At 35.3% G+C, this 20,374-nt stretch overlaps 2 protein-coding genes across 3 annotated transcripts in view; one reads left to right on the forward strand and one right to left on the reverse strand.

The window, feature by feature from the left end:
• LOC131953700 (angiomotin-like protein 1) overlaps nucleotides 1–1,015 on the reverse strand; it is a 29,261-nt gene extending 28,246 nt beyond the window's left edge. The window contains exon 1 of the mRNA XM_059317020.1: nucleotides 794–1,015. The gene's annotated coding sequence lies outside the window, so the exon portion shown is untranslated. The remainder of the gene's footprint in view (nucleotides 1–793) is intronic.
• LOC131953701 (uncharacterized) lies at nucleotides 860–20,367 on the forward strand. Of its 2 annotated transcripts, none has more exons than XM_059317022.1 (8): nucleotides 860–916; nucleotides 1,981–2,079; nucleotides 4,906–4,973; nucleotides 6,045–6,208; nucleotides 9,957–10,057; nucleotides 13,040–13,201; nucleotides 19,673–19,872; nucleotides 20,095–20,367. In XM_059317022.1, exons 1-8 carry the CDS (start codon nucleotides 914–916, stop codon nucleotides 20,267–20,269), a joined length of 972 nt encoding a protein of 323 aa, XP_059173005.1. In that variant the 5' UTR covers nucleotides 860–913; the 3' UTR covers nucleotides 20,270–20,367. The 2 variants fall into 2 exon arrangements, with proteins under 2 accessions (XP_059173005.1, XP_059173006.1); XM_059317023.1 differs by having other exon boundaries at nucleotides 882–927.
• The last annotated feature ends 7 nt before the right edge of the window (nucleotides 20,368–20,374 follow it).

Consider the following 20,374-nt stretch of genomic DNA (forward strand, 5'->3'; position numbering starts at 1 on the left):
TTGTCATACTTTTGTGTCAAATATTATAGATAAATGAATAATAAACCTAAATCAATGGCTAAATATATCGATATAGGCCAGAAATTAACTTTAAACAGCAGTGTCTGAGAGCAAGATTTGCTATATAAACAGCAGCCATTTGTAAAATAGAGTGGCTTCCCCCTGAATCTGGCGCTAAAAGCTTATAAAAATAAAACTTAGACAAGATGGCTGCCATAGTAAATGAGCATGGTTGCATCTGTTGGAAACATCGCTAGTCTTCATTTATTACGGAAAAGTTTTAATTCAATTGTTTAAAAACAGGTACATAAATGAATCAAGGAAACATTTTTGAATTTTTTAATACATAAATCCTCCTCAAAATGTGAAATAATTATTAAAATTTAAGGAGTCACCTGTTTTTCACATTACAAATCGCGGGCGATTTTACGTACCCAAAACGATAGATTACCCTAATGTATATTATATTAAAAAGTAGGCCTATAGTTATAGGGCCTAGACTCTAGATATTATTTAGGCCTATTAATTAGGCCTATTTATTTAGGCCTATTATTTTTTTAGGTCTAGATCTATCTAGATATAGATCTAGAATCTAGGTAATAAATAGTGAGTGATACTAAATTACTGATTCGATGATAAAGGGCCTAGTCTACATAATACTACATATTGCTTCTAAATCTAGATCTAGTCTAGGTCTAATAATATTTAGGACTAAGTGAACAAATTCAGTCAATCATAGATCTAATGTATTACTATTAGGCCTAACTACTATTATTATTAAAATAAAACTTACCTCAAATATTGTTAGTAATAAAAATGGCCGCACAAAAATGCGAAGAATTCCCTTCACTTGATTTGACGTCATCAGACATCAAGTTCTATTCTAGAGAAGTAGGCGTAGTGGCTAAACCGTATGGTAAAGCTAAGGCTAGACATTTTTAACATTATTACACTTTACTGTTAGGCATTTCATTATCGTAAAATATTAGATCTAGATCTAGAATCTAGTTGTTAGTAGAGTTAGCTTTAAAAAGTCTTAAAATTAAAAAAATGTAAAATAAAAAGTAGAATTAGGAAATCTAGATATTGATTTACTAAAAATACTTTAACCATTTAAGGACCAAGGGACATATTTGTTCCATAATTTCAAATTAATACAAAAAAAGGATAATTTTTTTGGCGGGCTGTTACATCACGGATAAGATCACGGACTTAATAAAAATGATGGTTTCAATATGTATGCGATAATTTTGTTGACATAATAAACTTCATTCACCCCCCTGTCCGGTCACTTTAGGTCAATTACCCTACCCAGTGTATACTTAGGTGTGACATTGATGTCGCTTTATACAATTAAGGCCTGCTATTTAGATCACTCGTAAAGTGAAAATTTACAATGTTTAGGCCTGGATGAAATAAATAAAAACAATTAACTAAGTGCAACAGAGACGAATCGATGTTTTTTTTTTCCCAAAGGTTTATTATTGAAGTATGGTATTCACATTTGTATTTTCTAACAGTTTTTTGTTTGTTTTCAAAATAAAAGTTATATTTTGTACTTGGACCACACACACTCACAATTCCATATATATCTATAATATAAGCGGATTGGTAGTGTGTCAGTCCGTCATCGCTATAGATTTTAGAACCATAACAGTAAACATCGCAAAAATAGCAAAAGAGGTCGATAGAAATGAAGAGTCCAATGCTTTTTACAAACTTTTCTTTAACTTAACGGAAACATAAACACACACATAAACGCAAACATGAATGATAACATAACTGTTCACGCAAATATAAACACAAACTTAAACGCTAACGCAAACTTAATTGGAAACATCAACAAGCACATAAAAGCAAACTTAAACTGAAACGGAAACATTAAATTGTAAATATACGCAAGTATATTCACTAACATAATCGCCAACATAAACATACATTGCAATATTCTAAACCTATGTTTATTTCTAAATCCATCAGGTTTTAGAAAAAAAAATGAATTTGATGGAGAAAAAAGTTGTTCTTCTCGATGGAGGTACAGGCATGGCGCTCGTACAAATGGGTCATTCATTTATAAACGTAAGTTAGGCTAGTGCTAATTTTTACGTTTTATTGTCAAAATCCACGTTTCATGTAAAAAGAACGTAAGCGCCATAGTCTTACAGGATAGTCCGGGGCGTCATGTTGAACCCTGCCGTGGAGCCGGCGGGTACGTCTGACTTCTTATTCATAGTCAATTGTAGGATCGTAGGCGCAATATCGCTCACGGGAATATAGGTCAGCCAAATCGCACCCTGCCCGGGCGCCGCCCTGCAAAATTGACCTTTTTTCCCGCAGGACCTCCCATGGAGTATTCCCATCAGCTCCTCAAAGTTTCATGTCATTCGGATGAACGGTGTCAAACCGCATCCGACTTTTAAATGTATACCGTTTATAGAGAAAAATCTCAACGCAACCTGACTGGGCGCGGCAACTGCACGTGGGCCAAGACTTGACGACAATGCAATATGACATTAAATTTGAATTCATTGAATGACTTATTCATATTGAATGAATTAGTTTAAAAAATTTAAAATTAGTAACTTGACCTACTACTATTCCACACTAATATACGCGCATTGTAATGTTCATTTGGTGTGCAATAGTTTTAAGTCATGAAATTCTATTGTAATTATAGTATTATGGTATAAAAAAAATGCTTCAAAACATTTCTTTAAATATCTATAATAATAGTTTCGCTGTCTGTGTATCTATGTATCTGACAAGAACGCTCTGTCTGACAAGAACGCTCTAGAGAAAACACAAGCAAAATAAAAACATGCACAGTAATTCGAAAAACGAAGTATGACGTCGACACATTTAGCATAGAGTTGAAAATAATCTCAAGGCGGAAAGTGCACACAGTAATATAATGACGTCATTGATTATCGCGTAAACATTGAATAAAAAGGAAATGTTGTCTAATCTAAATGGTTTGCGTGAAGAGTTTAAAAAATATAAAATTAGTAACTTGACCTACTACTATTCCACACTAATATACGCGCATTGTAATGTTCATTTGGTGTGCAATAGTTTTAAGTCATGAAATTCTATTGTAATTATAGTATTATGGTATAAAAAAAATGCTTCAAAACATTTCTTTAAATATCTATAATAATAGTTTCGCTGTCTGTGTATCTATGTATCTGACAAGAACGCTCTGTCTGACAAGAACGCTCTAGAGAAAACACAAGCAAAATAAAAACATGCACAGTAATTCGAAAAACGAAGTATGACGTCGACACATTTAGCATAGAGTTGAAAATAATCTCAAGGCGGAAAGTGCACACAGTAATATAATGACGTCATTGATTATCGCGTAAACATTGAATAAAAAGGAAATGTTGTCTAATCTAAATGGTTTGCGTGAAGAGTTTCTTGCATACAATTCTTCGGGTAGGGGCGAAGCCCCACCCCACGCGTAAGAACGTCTGAGCCCCCCCCCCTCCCCAACTCAAAAGAAATTTCTTCATCGATACTCTATAATAAAATTACCGCCTAATTAATGTGTCTAATCTAAAAAGTGGTTTTCTTGCAATTTCTTTAATGCAATTCTTCGGGTAGTGGCTAAGCGCGACACCAGTGTTTCTTTCAGACTTTTTCCTCCCCGGAGAGGGGTGGGGGTAATTGAAATTTTCGGGGGCGGGGGTAAAATTTTCGGGAAGGGGGGCGGACACTGGAAAAAGTATATAATTATATTTCGTTGAATTGGACGGTAGACATGATTTTTTTGGGAGTGGGGGGTGGGGGGGGGGGGGGGGTGGTGTGTGGGGGGTGGGGGTGGTGTGTGTGGGGGTGGGGGTGGGTGGGGGGTGGAGGTGTGTGTGGGGGGGGGGTGGGGTGGGGTGGTTTCCTCATCGATACTCTATAATAAAATTACCACCTAATTAATGTGTCTAATCTAAAAAGTGGTTTTCTCGCAATTTCTTTAATGCAATTCTTCGCGTAGTGGTGTGTGGGGGGGGGGGGGGGGGGGGGGGTGGTGTGTGGGGGTGGGGGTGGGTGGTGTGTGGGGGGTGGAGGTGTGTGTGGGGGGTGGGGGTGGTGTGTGTGTGTGTGTGGGGGGGGTGTGTGGGGGTGGGTGTGGGATGGTTTTAGTTTAGAGAAAAGAGACAGCACTATCAGCCTAGCGCCCGTTGTATCCTTCCTCAACGGGCCATTTTTCTCGTATAATAATATTAATACACTACTATTTAAATAACTATAATGTAAAGATACGCGTGGGTCTCTTCCTAAATACTATAAAGGTGTACAATAGATAATCTAGAGACCCACACTTTTCGTTAAAGTTGTGTAAATAGTTGTTTTATTTATTTAAAGACAATAATTTATTTTCTTCTTTTTAGTAGGTTACTACATAATGCAGCCCTAATTACATTTTTAAAATTAATTTCGCCATGAACTAGCGTACTGGTCCCGAGGGTTGCTGCGGTCACAGACGGAATGCTGACTCAGTATACATTAAAGGATTTCATCAATGCGTTACCAATTGTGTAGTATAGACGCGTGACCTTGTTTTCATAAACTGTGTTATGTAAACAAAAAAGACGCTGTATTCAGAGTTTCTTCCAGGCATCTCTTCGTGGGGGGGGGGGGGGGGGGGGGCAAAGCCCCCCCCCCCCCCCCCCCCCCCCCCCCGAAAATTTCAAGTGCCCCCCCCCGGAGAAAAAAGTCTGGAAGAAACACTGGCTGTATTTCTTGGATCTTTGTGGTTGGCGTGCGGTTTTGTCCACTCTACTGCTCAGACGCCCAAGTGTACGCTAAAAGCCCTCCTTAAAAGTTAAGTAGAACACGCCTAGTTGAGCGCCAATGTTAATGGCGTCGCGGGGCTGTCGCAATGGATATTTGTATTGAATGTATCCACAGGATGACCCTTTATGGTCAGCCATAGTTGTTGCATCACATCCCGAGGATCTTATCAAGCTTCATACAGAGTAAGAGAACAATTTACTTTCATTTTACGAATAAGCTTTTACTTTAGGCTTTTATTTAGTTCACGTCATTATGTTTGTGAGTTGTTTCAAATCTTTTGGTTTAATTCAGACCCATTTTTTATGCATCCATTTTTTTGCAAACTTTTCAGAAATGTTTGTCTTTGATTACAATGCACACATATCTCTTTTTAATTTTAATTAGAATTTAAATTAATAATTCAAAATTAATATAAGGATTAGTATATTCAATAATAAAATGGGAAATAACAACATAATTAATCGTAAACGAATGCTCAATCAGTCTTTACACAAAGGTGAACTGTTGATCACTGACGGTTAGTTTCCAAAAACGGTAAGAAGGGAAAAAAAGGAAGATAACTGCCTTTTAGATATCGCAAGGTATTATTTGGGTTTTAATTATGTGCTCAAAATACCATTTTCTTAACCCAATTAATAAAAAAAAAAATCATATTTTCCCAATCTTACAAGTTTTCTACGAAAAGTTTATATCTGTCATCATATTGTATTTGGCATCATTGGAAATCTGGATTTCTCATGTATTGGTTAATAGTATTTTCCATGATCTCGGAAACACCCAATGCTTACAATGGGCTTTACAAATTACACAGATATGATATTATCGTATATATTATCGTGACCTACTTTTCGTTATTTCTTGCTGTTTTTCTCAGGTCGCAGTTTTTAACACTAAAAACTTACTTTTTTTTGTTTATTAAATAATGCCCACCATATTTTCAGTAATTGTTTTTCATGCAAAAATAAAACTTTTGTAACGAGGGAATTGTGATGACTTTCATCGGAAAAAAGTTTATGGTGAATAATATGCAAATTTTGAAAGTTTAGCATACTAAAAATGGTACGATTTTTCATACCTTGTAGAATTCTGACCAGTAGCTCTTTCAAAAAGTTGTCATGACAAAAGTTTTAATATATACTGAAATATAAGCAGTTTTAATTTGACCTGTTTTAATTGATTAATAAAGCTTATTCTATTCCAATACATCAATATTTACATTTGCAAATTGTAGCAATTTAAAATGTTTTTTAAAGCTATTTTAAGGCAGGCGCTGACGTTGTTTTATCAGCTACCTACCAAGCATCGATAGAAGGTTATCAAAAAAGACTGAACATATCAAGACAGGAAGCAGTTGATCTTCTTAAAAAAGGAATTGATCTAGTTAAAGTTGCAAGGGATGCAGTACAGAATATGACAGGTTTTTTGTTTTCGACTCTTTATAAAATCACCATCTTGTGTCATTCTTAAAACTGTGAATGCTGAATAAATACAGTTTAAAAAAAAACATGTGAGCGAATTAATTTAAATGGACCCCCCTCGAAATATATCGCGCCTATCGTTTACAAGCATACATTACACTGAACAGTCGAGTAGCAGGTTCCAATTTAGGCCTATTGATCTTGCCTATTCTGCCTAGATTTTGGGCGTCCAAATCACGGAGTATACCACAATCTAAATTTGGATCAATATATAACTAAAATGAATATAGAAATTTAGCTCCCTCTGTTTTCCGCAGGAGAATCAAGATAATATGCAGCTCAAAGTCGTACCCCCTCCCCCACCACGTGGAATCGGGTTCAGAATGTTTGGGCAGACACCATGAACGCTATAAGTTCGTGTTCTTGCAAGACGATTTAATAAATGCAGTGAAATGGTACAGAATTCTAGGCTTCTAGAAACATCTATCTCAGTGCTTCTTACCATGGGCTCGCTCGAACCCCCAGGGGTTCGGTGAATCAACAAAGTTTACAAAAACATTTCCTTAAGCTGCGTGGAGATGGAAACTATAAGAACACAACGCTCATTAAATTCAGAGTGAAGACAGCCAGAATTTACATGTACTCTGCTTTATGCCATTCAACAAACCGATCCTCACTGCATCCGACAAAGATCGCAAAGCAGGGTTAGGGTTAGGGATGTCGAATATCATGTTGGGAAAAGCGGCTGAAGCTATCTTAACTTTCTTTTTAAAACGAGACCTTCAGCAACAAAATGGTGGCAATGAGCAAAGACATTTTCATTCAAGTAGTTAAAGAAGTTATTTGAAGCTCGCCAAAATTCAGCTTCAACTTGACGAGACCTCAGACGTTTCCAATTTAAACCGCCTTACTGTATTCTTACAGTATTTGAAATACGATGTGATAAAGGAAGATTTTTAGTGGACAACTTCTTCGAAGTAAAAAATCTTTCGTGGAGTACGGGTTCCATAGTTTTTCGGACGATGATGCTGGGAGGAAATTCTGGTTTTCGTACGATGCACCATTCATTGCTAAGTATTGTATTATGCTTAGGCACGCGTTGGAATCTATAACTTTGCTTACAAAACTGGCAGAAGGGAATTGCGTGAACTATATGCACACAAAAAGGTGCCCTGGAGCACCATATCTTCAGTGAGCTGTCATTGATAAAAGATACACAAATTTAAATATACAAAACACAATTTTAAAAAATATTTAAAGATCCGATTTCGGTAAAATTTCTAGTGCCGGTTAAAGTTATGTGTCCATTTTAATTTTCGACTTATAGTTTATATTCCGTTTCTGGTTACATTTCCAGTTGCTGGTAAGTTCCGATTTCGGTTACATTTCTAGTTACGTTTTAAAAATGTCGTTTTCCATTTGAGGTTACATTACCAGGTTAAAATGCCGGTTTCGAATACAGTAGCGTTTCCTTTTAACATTTGTACCTGTTATGGTTCCGAATATGGTTGAAATTCCGTTTCCGGTTAAATTTCCTATTCGGGTCAAAGTTCCGACTCAGGATAAAGTACCGTTTAAGGTTAGATTTTGTTTACGGTTAAATTTCCGTTTGTGGCTAAACGTCCATTTCCAATTAAATTTCCAGATCATGTTATATTTGCGGGTTCCGTGTAAAGATCCATTTCCAGATTAATTTTATTGCCTGTGAGATTTTTATTTCTGGTGAAATTTCCGGAACAGGCTGAAGGTCAGGTTCCTGTAACATGCCGTATCCGATTAAATTTTGTTTTCATTGAAATTTCCACATCACTAAACAACCAACATTTTACAATTCTCAGCAATTAAAATCGAAATATTAATTAAACGATTGTTGTGACTTTTGGCTGTAACTTTATTGCTGTGACGTTTTTCCGAAAAAAAATTGCCCGTGTGCCTTTTTTCCTGTGACTTTTTAGCGCAATTTCCATACTGGCGAAAATTGCGTTTAATAACTCGTCATTTCTGGATGGATGGATGTGTGTCCGCAGCCTTTAAGTCGTATCTTCTCTTCAACGAAGCAATATCGAGGACTAGTTCCAAAAGCAAATATGTTAAGCAAGTTCCAAGGATGATTGTGGGACAAAAAAATTCCCGGAATTCCTTCCTGGATTTCCCGGAAAAGCCAAAAAACCTCGAACAAATGCAGTTTTTGCTCCATATCTCGGCAACCAGACCACTTAGCGACTTGAAACATTTACCAATCGATTCCTGCCATAATTTAGTCCAGGGGTCTCCAAACTACGGCCCGCGGGCTGGATGCGACCCGCGAGGTCCTCTCATCCGGCCCGCGGAGATTTTTTTGTCCACGGAAAAACGTTTGTTGGTGCTGGCTGAGGAACTTTGCCCAGAAAAATCAAAGACATGCCTGGAAGAAACTGGCTCCGGAACTGAAATTTGATAGTTAATGCGGCCCTCGGACTGAAAAGTTTGGAGACCCCTGATTTAGACCAATATTGCCGAAGAAAGTTTTCAAAAATATCCTTTAGTTCGGTCACAAAAAATTAATTAAGAACATTTAAACTGAGCATCGTGTAGGCCTAGGATGATTTAAACTGAGCATCGTGTAGGAGTTTATATTTATAGGATGATATTTACAAAAAATTAAAAATTAATAATTTTTATGGATAACATAAGGAAATTGCGCTTAAATTGTCACTAGACTTTTTATTAACTTGTTTTCCTAGCAAAAACTGACCTTTTTTCTGTGTTTTTTCCCGTGCACCGACTGCAGCCCTCTCAGTGTCCCCCCCCCCCCCCCCACTCTCCCCTTTCCGCTACTGGGTGCATGGTCCTTGCTGGGTTAAAAACATGAATTTTCCATGTATGAAAAACGGCAAATGCTTAAAGTGCTTCTTAAAACAGTTTTTAAAAAACTGAAAAATTGAAATGTTTATCCTCAATATCAATGGCGAACAACGGTCGTTCGTAATAAAACTCGCTAATTGTTGGATTGTACCGTCCAATCATTATCTTAGTTTTATATTAAACTAAAATTGACGTATGAACACAAAAATATGTGCCTCTGTTGGGTATTTAAATAACTTTAAAAAAATGTTTACAAAGTCATGATTGTGTAAATGTGAAAAAACAAGAGACGGCTCTAAATCATGTTGAAATTTAAACATGTAGGCTATAGATTCGAGATGAATAAGCGCCTCAGAATCAGCTTCGCGATTATTTAGCTATGACTATGAGCAGTCTCATACAATCATTAGGATCCCTGAAAATCTTCCTAATTAAAAAACCAAAAAGGAAATGGAAATGAATACGATGAGAAGAAAAACAATTGATGTATTATAGATTGTTATGTTAGTTTAGTTGCCGATTCTGAACGATTTTGCTTACGATTGTTATTGCTTCACGGTAATGGTGCGACTTCTTTTGAAGATTTAAAAACTGTAAATGGAGTAGTTCACGCTACTTTTAAAGAAAGCGTTAAAAAATAACTTAGACGCCTGAATATCTAAGCAAAAAAATTATAAGTTTCTTTGCCATTTTTGCGACAGGCTTTGCAGCCAATAGTAGATAACGATTGACGATTGAATATAAAACGCAAGCCAAAAAAGTATACGAGTATTCAGCACGCACAGCTAGTATTATATTGATCTATTCGTGCACTTTTGTTTCAGTATTATTTGGATGTATCAGCAGTAAGTTTAGCTATATTTTACATACAATTAAGGATGAAAACATAATTTCTTAACATAGGCTATCGTGGCGCAGTAGCTGCTTCAGTCGGCCCTTATGGTGCCACACTTTGTGACAGATCTGAATACCATGGTCGCTATGCTGATTCAATGACCAAAGAGGTTTGTCTTTCTCGTATTGTCTAAGCCCAGTGGCGGCACCAGTAACTAAAATATATAATTGAATCCATAATGAATTATTTTAAAATAGATATCGGAAAGAGAAACATTGGTCCGAGGAAGTTTGCAAAATGTGGACGAACCTAAGCTAAATAAATTAATAACAAAGAATTACGTTGAGGTGTTTTAATATAAAATAAAGTATAAAAACAAAAACTACCCCTCCCCCCCCCCGAAAAATACCAACAAAAGTAACACATACAAAATATACTGACTGTACCATCAACCTTTGGTTAAGGTCTAACTTTAGGTGTACATACACCCAGGGCCGGCGCTACATATACGGCGAACTAGGCGGTCGCCTAGGGCGCTATCCATAGGGGGGCGCAAAAATGTGTAATCTCCAATAGTAAAAAGTACTTAATAATTAATAACTTTGGTTATATTATATAAACTATAGACAAGGTAATATATAAAGGCATGGTGATCTATTTCATGCCCATGACGAATTATCAATTTTGCGCCCCATCTTTAAATTAGGCCTATATATAAGTACTCGCGTTGGTGAAAATGCGCTCCCAACCTCCCTCACAATAAAGGGTCGGGGGGGGGGGGCTTTTTACCAGTCACTTTGACTTTTTATTTTGGTGTCACACAATTGATGTAGAAAACAATTAAATAAGTCCGTAATGCCAAGTAGCTGTCAACATTCTTTATATCGACTGTATATAATTATAATTAAGTAATGAGCTTTTTATATTATTATCTACAGCGTTTAGAGCCTTCTTTAGATCGGAGCCTGTGCAATTTTGATTTTTAAATAGGGCTAAGTCTCATTTTCTCTCACTTTGAATTAGAAATCTCGTTAGCCAGAGAGAGGTTTAGATTTTCAAACTAAATTAACTGTTGGCACCACAAGATCTTAAACAGAATTTTAAAAAAATATTCTAATACACACACACAGACACATAAAATGATATATATATATATATATATATATATATATATATATATATATATATATATATATATATATATATATATATATATATATATATATATATATATAAATATATATATACACACATTTATATACATGTTTATATATATATATATATATATATATATATATATATATATATATATATATATATATATATATATATATATATATATATATATATATATGTATGTATATATCTCAGTGGCGTAGCGAGGTCGGGTGTCACCCGGTGCGGCACTTAATGGTGTCACCCCCCCCCCAGAGGCGTTGCGACCCTTCCCGGGGACTGACTTTCAAGATTTCGATTTGCACACCCCCCCTCAAGTTTTTCTCTATATATTTTGCTATTTTTTTGCCTTGGTATCACCCCCCTAAATGGTGTCACCCGGTGCGGTCCGCACCCCCGCCCCCCCCCCCCGCTACGCCCCTGATATATATATATATATATATATATATATATATATATATATATATATATATATATATATATATAATATATATATATATAATATATATATATATATATATATATATATATATATATATATATATATATATAATATATATATATATAATATATATATATATATATATATATATATATATATATATATATATATATATATATATATATATCAAAGTTTTGCGTTGGGCGATAAATAACCTGGCGCCGGCACTGCATACACCTGAGGTAGACTAAGAACTCGTATGACCCGGTAGACTTGTAGCGTTTTTTTTGACCAGTAGTGGATGTGGTACAACTTGTTAATTCACACGTCTTTATAATCACATTTTGACGCAAAAAATAATACACACAAACTCCGGGTCAACTCACAAACTATCACAAATAAAGCGTCAGTCATCTCCCCAAGGCTTTATCGTATATTCTTATACAACAGTATACGAGATGGCAGTTTCAGTGCAATGACACACTGACAAATTTAAAAAATATAATTTTCTAAATACTTAAGAAAATTCTATCTTCTATTTAAATAATCGTTTTACTTTTTTTATCTGACTGTCTGTTGTCTGTGTGTGATTAGTCTCATTAACATATCCAATTCTCACAAAGTATGTAGTATTTTCTAAGCGGGTTAAATGAACAACGCCTTTTGAATAAGAATAAAATATTAATTTTCATTTATAGCAACATACAGCAACAATTAGTAGGGGCTATAGGGAGCTCGCTTTAAATAAACAGTGTTTGACATGAAATCAAAGGCGTAGCGACCCCTCCCGGCGAACGTTCAGTTTAATGCCCCCATATATATATATATATATATATATATATATATATATATATATATATATATATATATATATATATATATATATATATATATATACAATTATATTTATAAATATATATATATATATATATATATATATATATATATATATATATATATATATATATATAATGTATATGTGATATGTGAGTGAGTGTGTGTCTTGCCACTACTTTCAAAAGCTAGAGTCCTGCCACTACTATCAGCCTATATCTTAGGAATTGATCGTGTTCTGATAAATTTTCCTGAAGTGATTAACATTTCTCTTGAGAGCATTGTACATTAGGTTTTAGACTATCAACAGAAATTACGTTTAGGAGAAACTCTATTACAGTGAGTAGGTCTTAAAAGTTAGTTTATATATATATATATAATGTATATGTGATATGTGAGTGAGTGTGTGTCTTGCCACTACTTTCAAAAGCTAGAGTCCTGCCACTACTATCAGCCTATATCTTAGGAATTGATCGTGTTCTGATAAATTTTCCTGAAGTGATTAACATTTCTCTTGAGAGCATTGTACATTAGGTTTTAGACTATCAACAGAAATTACGTTTAGGAGAAACTCTATTACAGTGAGTAGGTCTTAAAAGTTAGTTTACTGTTGAAACATCATTTAGAAATTACAACGAACTTATGTGAAATGAATAAATTTCCAATGAAGACCTAACCATTCTGATTTTTTAAAAATAGGATTTATGTAAATGGCATCTTCCTCGTCTGCAAGCGTTGATTGATGCTGAGCCTGACTTTTTGATGGTGGAAACCATTCCGGTTGTAAAGGAAGCTGAAGCGATTCTTGACTGTCTTAAGCAGTTTCCTAACATGAAAGCTTGTGTTACATTTCAGTGTAAGGTAAGGAATTAAGTAAGACAAGATCTTTCCTCATTTTATTTTTACAAAATTTTATATCTATCTGTCAATCTGTCTGTCTGTCTGCTGTCTGTCTGTATTTCTGTCTATCGGTCTTGTAATATAGTGAGACTTGTGAAGTCAAGGGAACTCACTCTTCTTGTATTAGTATTATATTTATACTGTTATCTTGAGTGATGTCCCTTACATGTATATATATCTTTGTCTCTCGTCACTTCCGTCCTCTCTCTTCCATCATGGCTGAATAAAGGCTTGTTAACAACCAACGCGGCTTCTCGTCAGTGTTTCCAATCTATTATAGGTCTGATGTTCGTCCGTCCGTCCGTCCGTCCGTCCACATATATATATATATATATATATATATATATATATATATATATATATATATATATATATATATATATATATATATATGTATACTAGCTGCATCCCGTGCTCCGCCACGGTAATTTTTTTTTTAAATGTACCATTTTGGGAACAGAACAAAACTAAACACAACACAAACGAACGCAAAAAAAATAAACAGAAACGAAAAAACAAACACAACACTCATAACATAAACACAATTTAAATACAATCATAAAGGCATATTGGTCACAGTCTAGCCCGTAGCGCCAAATCGCGCCCTTTCCGGTGATTTGCATCCCCCTCAAACTTTCGATTTGCACCCCTGACCCTCGCCCTAAAACTTTCGATTTCCACAACCCCCCCCCTCTCGCATATTTTTTCCAACCAACTTTTGCGCCCCCTAAGGTCGGCACCCGGGGACATATGCCCCCCCCCCTCGCTACGCCTCTCTTGTAAAACCCCTAGCTTGTCCGCAAACCGAAAGATAGAATAATAATTAGTAAACAGTATAAATAATAGGCAGCATTTAAAATATCCGTGTTTTACCTACAATATTTCACTTTATCCATTCACGCATTTTTTTTCCAGCACTTTAAATTTTAAAAATTTACAATAAAGTTTCATAACTAAACCCATTGCGCACCTAATGAACATGATGACGCGTCTATAATAGTGCTGAATAGTTGATTAAAAATTATAGGTAATAAACAGTAGGGCTTACATTTAGTGAATAAAATAAATAAAAGTTTGCCTTTTATCAATCCATGCTATTTATAATTTTCTAACAATAATTTCCTCTTACACATCCGAATAATTTGCATTCACATTTTGCTAATTATATTATTGCAACACTAATTCCTTCTATGACGAACGTATATTTGCATTCACATTTTTTATTAGCGTGAGTTTAATGTATTTTTAAATTACCTCCTTTGTCAAAATTAGAAAAGATTTAAATTAATTTGATTTTTCTACCGTACTGTTATTATGTTATTAAAATGTATCCACTTTTTCTAGGAATATAAACGAAAATGATATTTGACATTGATCCTTTTAATATGTTTTAGCAATGTGCGTGTATTTAATATTTTCTTTAAGTTATGCAAAAGAGTAAACACAGTGGCAATTATAAAATAGCTCTATGTCGTTATATAAACAAACCCTACTCTAATACTTATAATAAGACAATGCGGTGCACTGAAAAGCACAGCATGGTGCGTTGTTTACTTTTATGGTTTCAAAAGCTATAGCGATGACAGAAGGAAGGAAGGAAGGACTGACACACGCTCAGCCCGCTTATATTATAGATATATATGGTTCCTTGACAAATGATCTCAAACAAAATATCTCACGGACAAATGATCTGAAGGACAAATGATTCTCACGGACAAGAGATACCAGGACAAAATATATCAGGACAAACGATATCATGGACAAATGATCTCAGACAAAATATCTCAATTAAAATATCTCACAGCAAAATTTTAATAGTATGTACCAGTGGCGTAGCCATGATCGTCTCAAGGGGGGGGGGGGGTCCAATTTTTACCCGGGGACAAACTTTCGATTTGCACCCCCACCCCTCAAACTTTCGATTTGCACCCCCCACTCATACTTTTTCTATATACCGAGGGGTCTATGGGGGGGGGGGGGGGTTATGACCCCCCCTAACCCCCCCCCCCCTGCCTACGCCACTGGTATGTACGATGATTTTAGTTGATTTGAACTTTTTTTTTATTGACTGCCAATATGGTTTTATTTACCACTTTACACATAATAATTGTGAACAAAGGAATTTGTTAAACTTATGAAAGCATCAAAAGGTTTATTAAACTTAATTTTTGTAATAGCATTCGCTTTGAAAAAGTAAAAATTAAAACAAACTTACTCCTTTAGCATGAAAGGTATAATAAATGATGATGTATAAAATAAATAAAATAACGGTAGCTAAACAACATTAATGTTCAAAACACGCGAAATATTTTTTAAAAAATGTGAATTTGTTTTTATAACATCATCAACACAAACATAACGTTTACGTTTCTTTGATGACGGTACATCGTTATGATCACACCTCTCCAATACTATGTGATCATGTATTGTGTGAACTCTAGCTCGACATGTCTTTATTGTTATTTCATTCCCTTTGATCTAGTTTCGTTCACCTGACGTGGTAGGATTGTCTCATGTTTGGCAAGCCCACCTACGCTGTCTATCAAAAAAATTATTTAATCTAGTATACTATATTAGTATTCTTAATTTTAAAATGTTAAGTGCAATATGACAAATATATACGGCAAACATTTCTGACAATGAATCCTAATATATAAAAGGCCATGTGCGCTCTTCTCTCTCTCTGTCCGCAAAATATTTTCGCCGGACATCACGTCAGAATCGGCAGCGATATATGGATACCTTTATACGGACTTTTGTTGAAAATAATATGTTAGATGTTTTAAATGCATAACCACAATTTTATTTAAAGAAGAAAAATAAAAAATAAAGGCGTATTCGAATGTAGAAAAACAATTTTAATTATGCAACAGGAAAAGCATTTATAGATGTGAAAAAGAACGCATAAAACTGTGATGTCACTAATGTTTATACATTAACTAATGACGTCATCTGCCGTGTTTAGAATAAAAAGAAATGAACTATTTCATTCAAATTTGATTTAGATCTACGTACACTATGAAATGTATACAATACAATTTTTCCGGCCTGAACTCATAAAATTTATTTTATATATTTGGATTCTAGATCTAGAGATTCTGATCAAGACTAGATCTAAATCAACGCAAGGACTAGACGTAGACGCTAAGATCTAGATTTAGACTCTAACTACTCTAGAATCTATTCCAAAAATAAATTTCTATATTAGGACTAAACTATTTCAAGACTTAATTATTTTATACAAAATCTTTGTTTGGAACTGGCTAATTTGGGATAAAAAAATTAATTTGAAATAATAGGCATATTCGCGTAAGTTAAGATTTTAAAATACGTCTTTCATTCTCCATGTTTTATAAGGTGCCTAAATAACTGAGATGATAGTATACTTAAAACCACGCAGGTGGTGCGGGTTCGAGACACACCAAGTCAAACTTGGTTATCTATTTTTTTTAATTTTGCATCTAGATACTCTAGATCATCTAGATCTAGAGTATCTAGATCTAGATCTAGATGATCTAGATCTACGGAAAAACTAGACTTACACAGATGTAGACCCTACCTAGATCTAGAATCTATTCAAACAATACATTTCTATACTAAAGTATTTCAGGCCTTAATTACTTTATTGAAATCTGTGTTTATCTATGCAATTTGCTAATCTCTATAATATTGTAACACATATGGTTACCAGCCAAAGGGGGATAAAAATATGAAGTTTTTATTCATTGGGTTGCGGCCCCTGTGGGACCGTAACTGAACTGTTGACGTTGTTTTTTTATGCTTTTGTGAGCGAAATTACCTGTGTTGCATCGCCGTCATGGCTCGATGCTGTAAATAAAGCGAGTACTTGACAACAACTGTCGGTGTCGGTGTGTTCTTAATCTCAGGGTCAGCCCGTCTTAACCACAACACCACAGTGGGTAAAAGCATCCCCACTGAGTGAGGGTTACAATATATAAAGCAAAGTTGTCGGGTGCCCGATAGGGCACTTCCCGGCGCCGCAGGCGCTTCAAATTTAGCAGGATCTTGCCTTGGGGCGACAGAACACGCGGGCCGGTTGACCGAAAAGTCTACGATGAGGGGGTCAAAACTGACCTCGACTGACCGGCGCCTTATATGAGCTATAAATCGAAAAAAAAATATCCACGTAGGAACCTCTTCAAAACTCCTGAGGTCGAAGAACGACCCTCGGGCGAATTAATTAAGCATTCAAATTCTCAATGTTTTCGAAAGCCTAAGCGAAGCTGGGCAGCATGCCTAGTATTATTATATAGGCCTATACACAATATTAAACATAGTAAAAAACATATGACAGTCAATAAAAAATAAGTTCAAATCAACTAAGATCATCGTACATACTATTAAAATTTTGATGTGAGATATTTTGTCTGAGATCAATTGTCCATGGTATCATTTGTCCTGATATCTTTTGTCCATGAGATCATTTTCCTGAGATCATTTTCCTGAGATCATTTCTCCTTGAGATATTTTGTCTGAGATCATTAGTCCTGTCACCATATATATATATATATATATATATATATATATATATATATATATATATATATATATATATATATATATATATATGTGTGTGAGCGGCTGGAGTGTGTTATTATTATTATTATTTGTAACTTAGAAGGCGAATGTATCGTTTCGTTTCATTTCGTAAACTGTTCGTACTTTTTAGTTGTGTAGTCCCGTATTATGGCGCCGCTGTCTAACTGTTTATGTCACTGTTTACAGCTAGTTTGTATATATTTCGCTTATATTGTTGTCAATGTTTATATTAAGTGTCTTTTTATATAATTCTGTTGCATGTTTCGTGGCGTTTGGTTTGTTATCTGTGAATTAGGAACTATTTGTTTACGTTTAGTGTGTGAGGTGTGTGAAAGTCGATTTCCGGCTTGATGTTCTGTCCACTTTGGTATGCTGACAGGATGAGGTAAGGAAGGCAGTCCTTTTTCCATCCGATGCTACTTAGTCAGAAGAACTTCCATCTAGCTTTCATTATTTGTGCATTTGTTCTTTGTAAGCCTGGTAAGTTAGAAACCATGTTTAAATTATTTATTTTGCAGTTTATTTTTGGTTGCTGGCCATAAGCTTTTTCTGTGGCTGTTTTCTTACCGCCATTGTGTTTTTGTCTGACCATGTGGACTCAGATTCTGAGTTTTATTATATTATTATGTTTATTATTTTATTTTGTTACTTTGTTGTATCCCTTGGGTTTGTGTTAAGCCAGGGATAATGCTTATTTATACTTGACCCACAGTTATGGTTTACTCCTGGCTGTTGGGTTAAGTTGTAGAGATATTGTATCCCCTGGGCTGGTGTTAAGCCGGGATAAGGTTATTTTTGCCTGACCCACAGTTACGGTTCATTCCTGACTGTCGGGTTTGGTTATGCTGTTTATACTGTCAAGCCATAATAGTGGACTTACACTTCCTGTGGTGAACTTTGTTGATCCCCAGGAGAGTGTTTGGTTTATTCTAAGCCACTATGGATGTGCACATTAATAGATCTTATATTTTTGGAGTTTGTTCTGTGTGAACTACCTGCAGGCTGTTGAGATGTAATCCAGTCAGCCTGTGTTTAATACTTTGTATATAACCTTTTTTATGGTAATTAATGTGTCATTTTTTTTCTTTTCTAGGACGTAGTCTGAAGTTGTGTGTTTTGTTGTATTTAAATTGTTTTGTTACATTCTGTTTTATGTTCTGTTTGTTGTGTGTAAATTGTTCGGTTTAGTGTCAGTAGTTTTATTTTACCTATTCTTTATTTTATTTTGATTTTATCATGGGTAAAATAAATTTGATTAATTGTTAAGTTTTTTGTTTCTAATTTAGACTAAGGTTAAGGTATTAACCAGTCTGGGTTTAGCCGGGCTTGCACTGACCGGACAGTAATAGATAAGCCAGGGAAGGGTAGATAGATTTTAGTGATCCACCCCCTAGCAGGGCTTACATATATATATAAATATTTATAAGTATTTATGTATAAATATATATATATATATCTATGTATATAAAGCAATGTGTGTGTGTTTGTTTGTCTGTCTTTTATGCATTACTACACCTTTCATCCGATCGCCATGAAACTTTGGGAAGTTGTTGAGAATACTCCTGTGCGAAAAAAATAAATTTCCAATTCGTAAGAGTGGTGCCCCGGCAGGGTCCGATTTGGCGCTCTGGGTTATCCCGTGAGCGCTATGGCACCTACGATAGTTTTAAACAGTGCGATAGACTATGAATAAGATTGGGCGTTCACTAAATTGAATCAGACGCGTTCGCCGGCGCCCGACAGGTTGTAATTTGGCGCCCCGATGCATCCTGGTAGCGCTATGATGCATCCGTGCGCTGGGACGGGTACGTTATATAGTTTTATTTTTAGTTGAGTGGATTTTTAAAATCTTAAACTTGATTTGATTTCAAGGACGATCAGATGACCGCACACGGAGAATTAATTACGGATGCTGTTTCAGCTGTGGTACAAAGTTCGGCCGTTTTGGGAGTTGGAGTAAACTGTGTCCATCCGGACTATGTGTTGCCACTTGTTCAGAAAATATCCACCCTCAAACTCAATATTCCAATCATAGTCAAACCCAACGGTGGACTCTTTAAACACGATGGAAGGTTGGTAGTATAAGATTCCTTAAGGCTACAGTTAAGCGTGGTTAGCCAAACAGCTTTGTTTTTAGGGTCTGTCCAGTGACCATGTAGCAATTGATCAGTGGCAATTTAGAATGTGGCCTGTGGCCGTGTATTATCAATAGATGTGCATTGTTTCCAGCTTAAGGTTTATTCTTAAGCCATTTCGTTTGGTTTAAAGTGTATTACACTAATTAATAATTACAGGTCTAAATCTAAAGACAACATATCAGACTATGCTGAGGAATGGTTAGAGGCTGGAGCTCGCTGGATAGGAGGATGCTGTCATATATACCCCTCCGATATCGCTTTGCTGAAGAAAACTATAGAAACCACCTTCAATAGTCAGGAGATATTAACTGATCCGTTGAACAGAATTTAAAACATTGTCTTAAGTCTGATTAATTTTCAAACGTTTTATATAAACGGTTTTTATTTGGGTTATTTTAGAGAATTGCAGTAAAATTGTTTTTATAACAGGCCAGCC

The sequence above is a fragment of the Physella acuta genome, unplaced genomic scaffold (assembly GCF_028476545.2).
Source record: "Physella acuta isolate Inbredline_101_S28 unplaced genomic scaffold, ASM2847654v3 ptg000941l, whole genome shotgun sequence".
Classification (NCBI taxonomy): Eukaryota; Metazoa; Mollusca; class Gastropoda; family Physidae; genus Physella; species Physella acuta.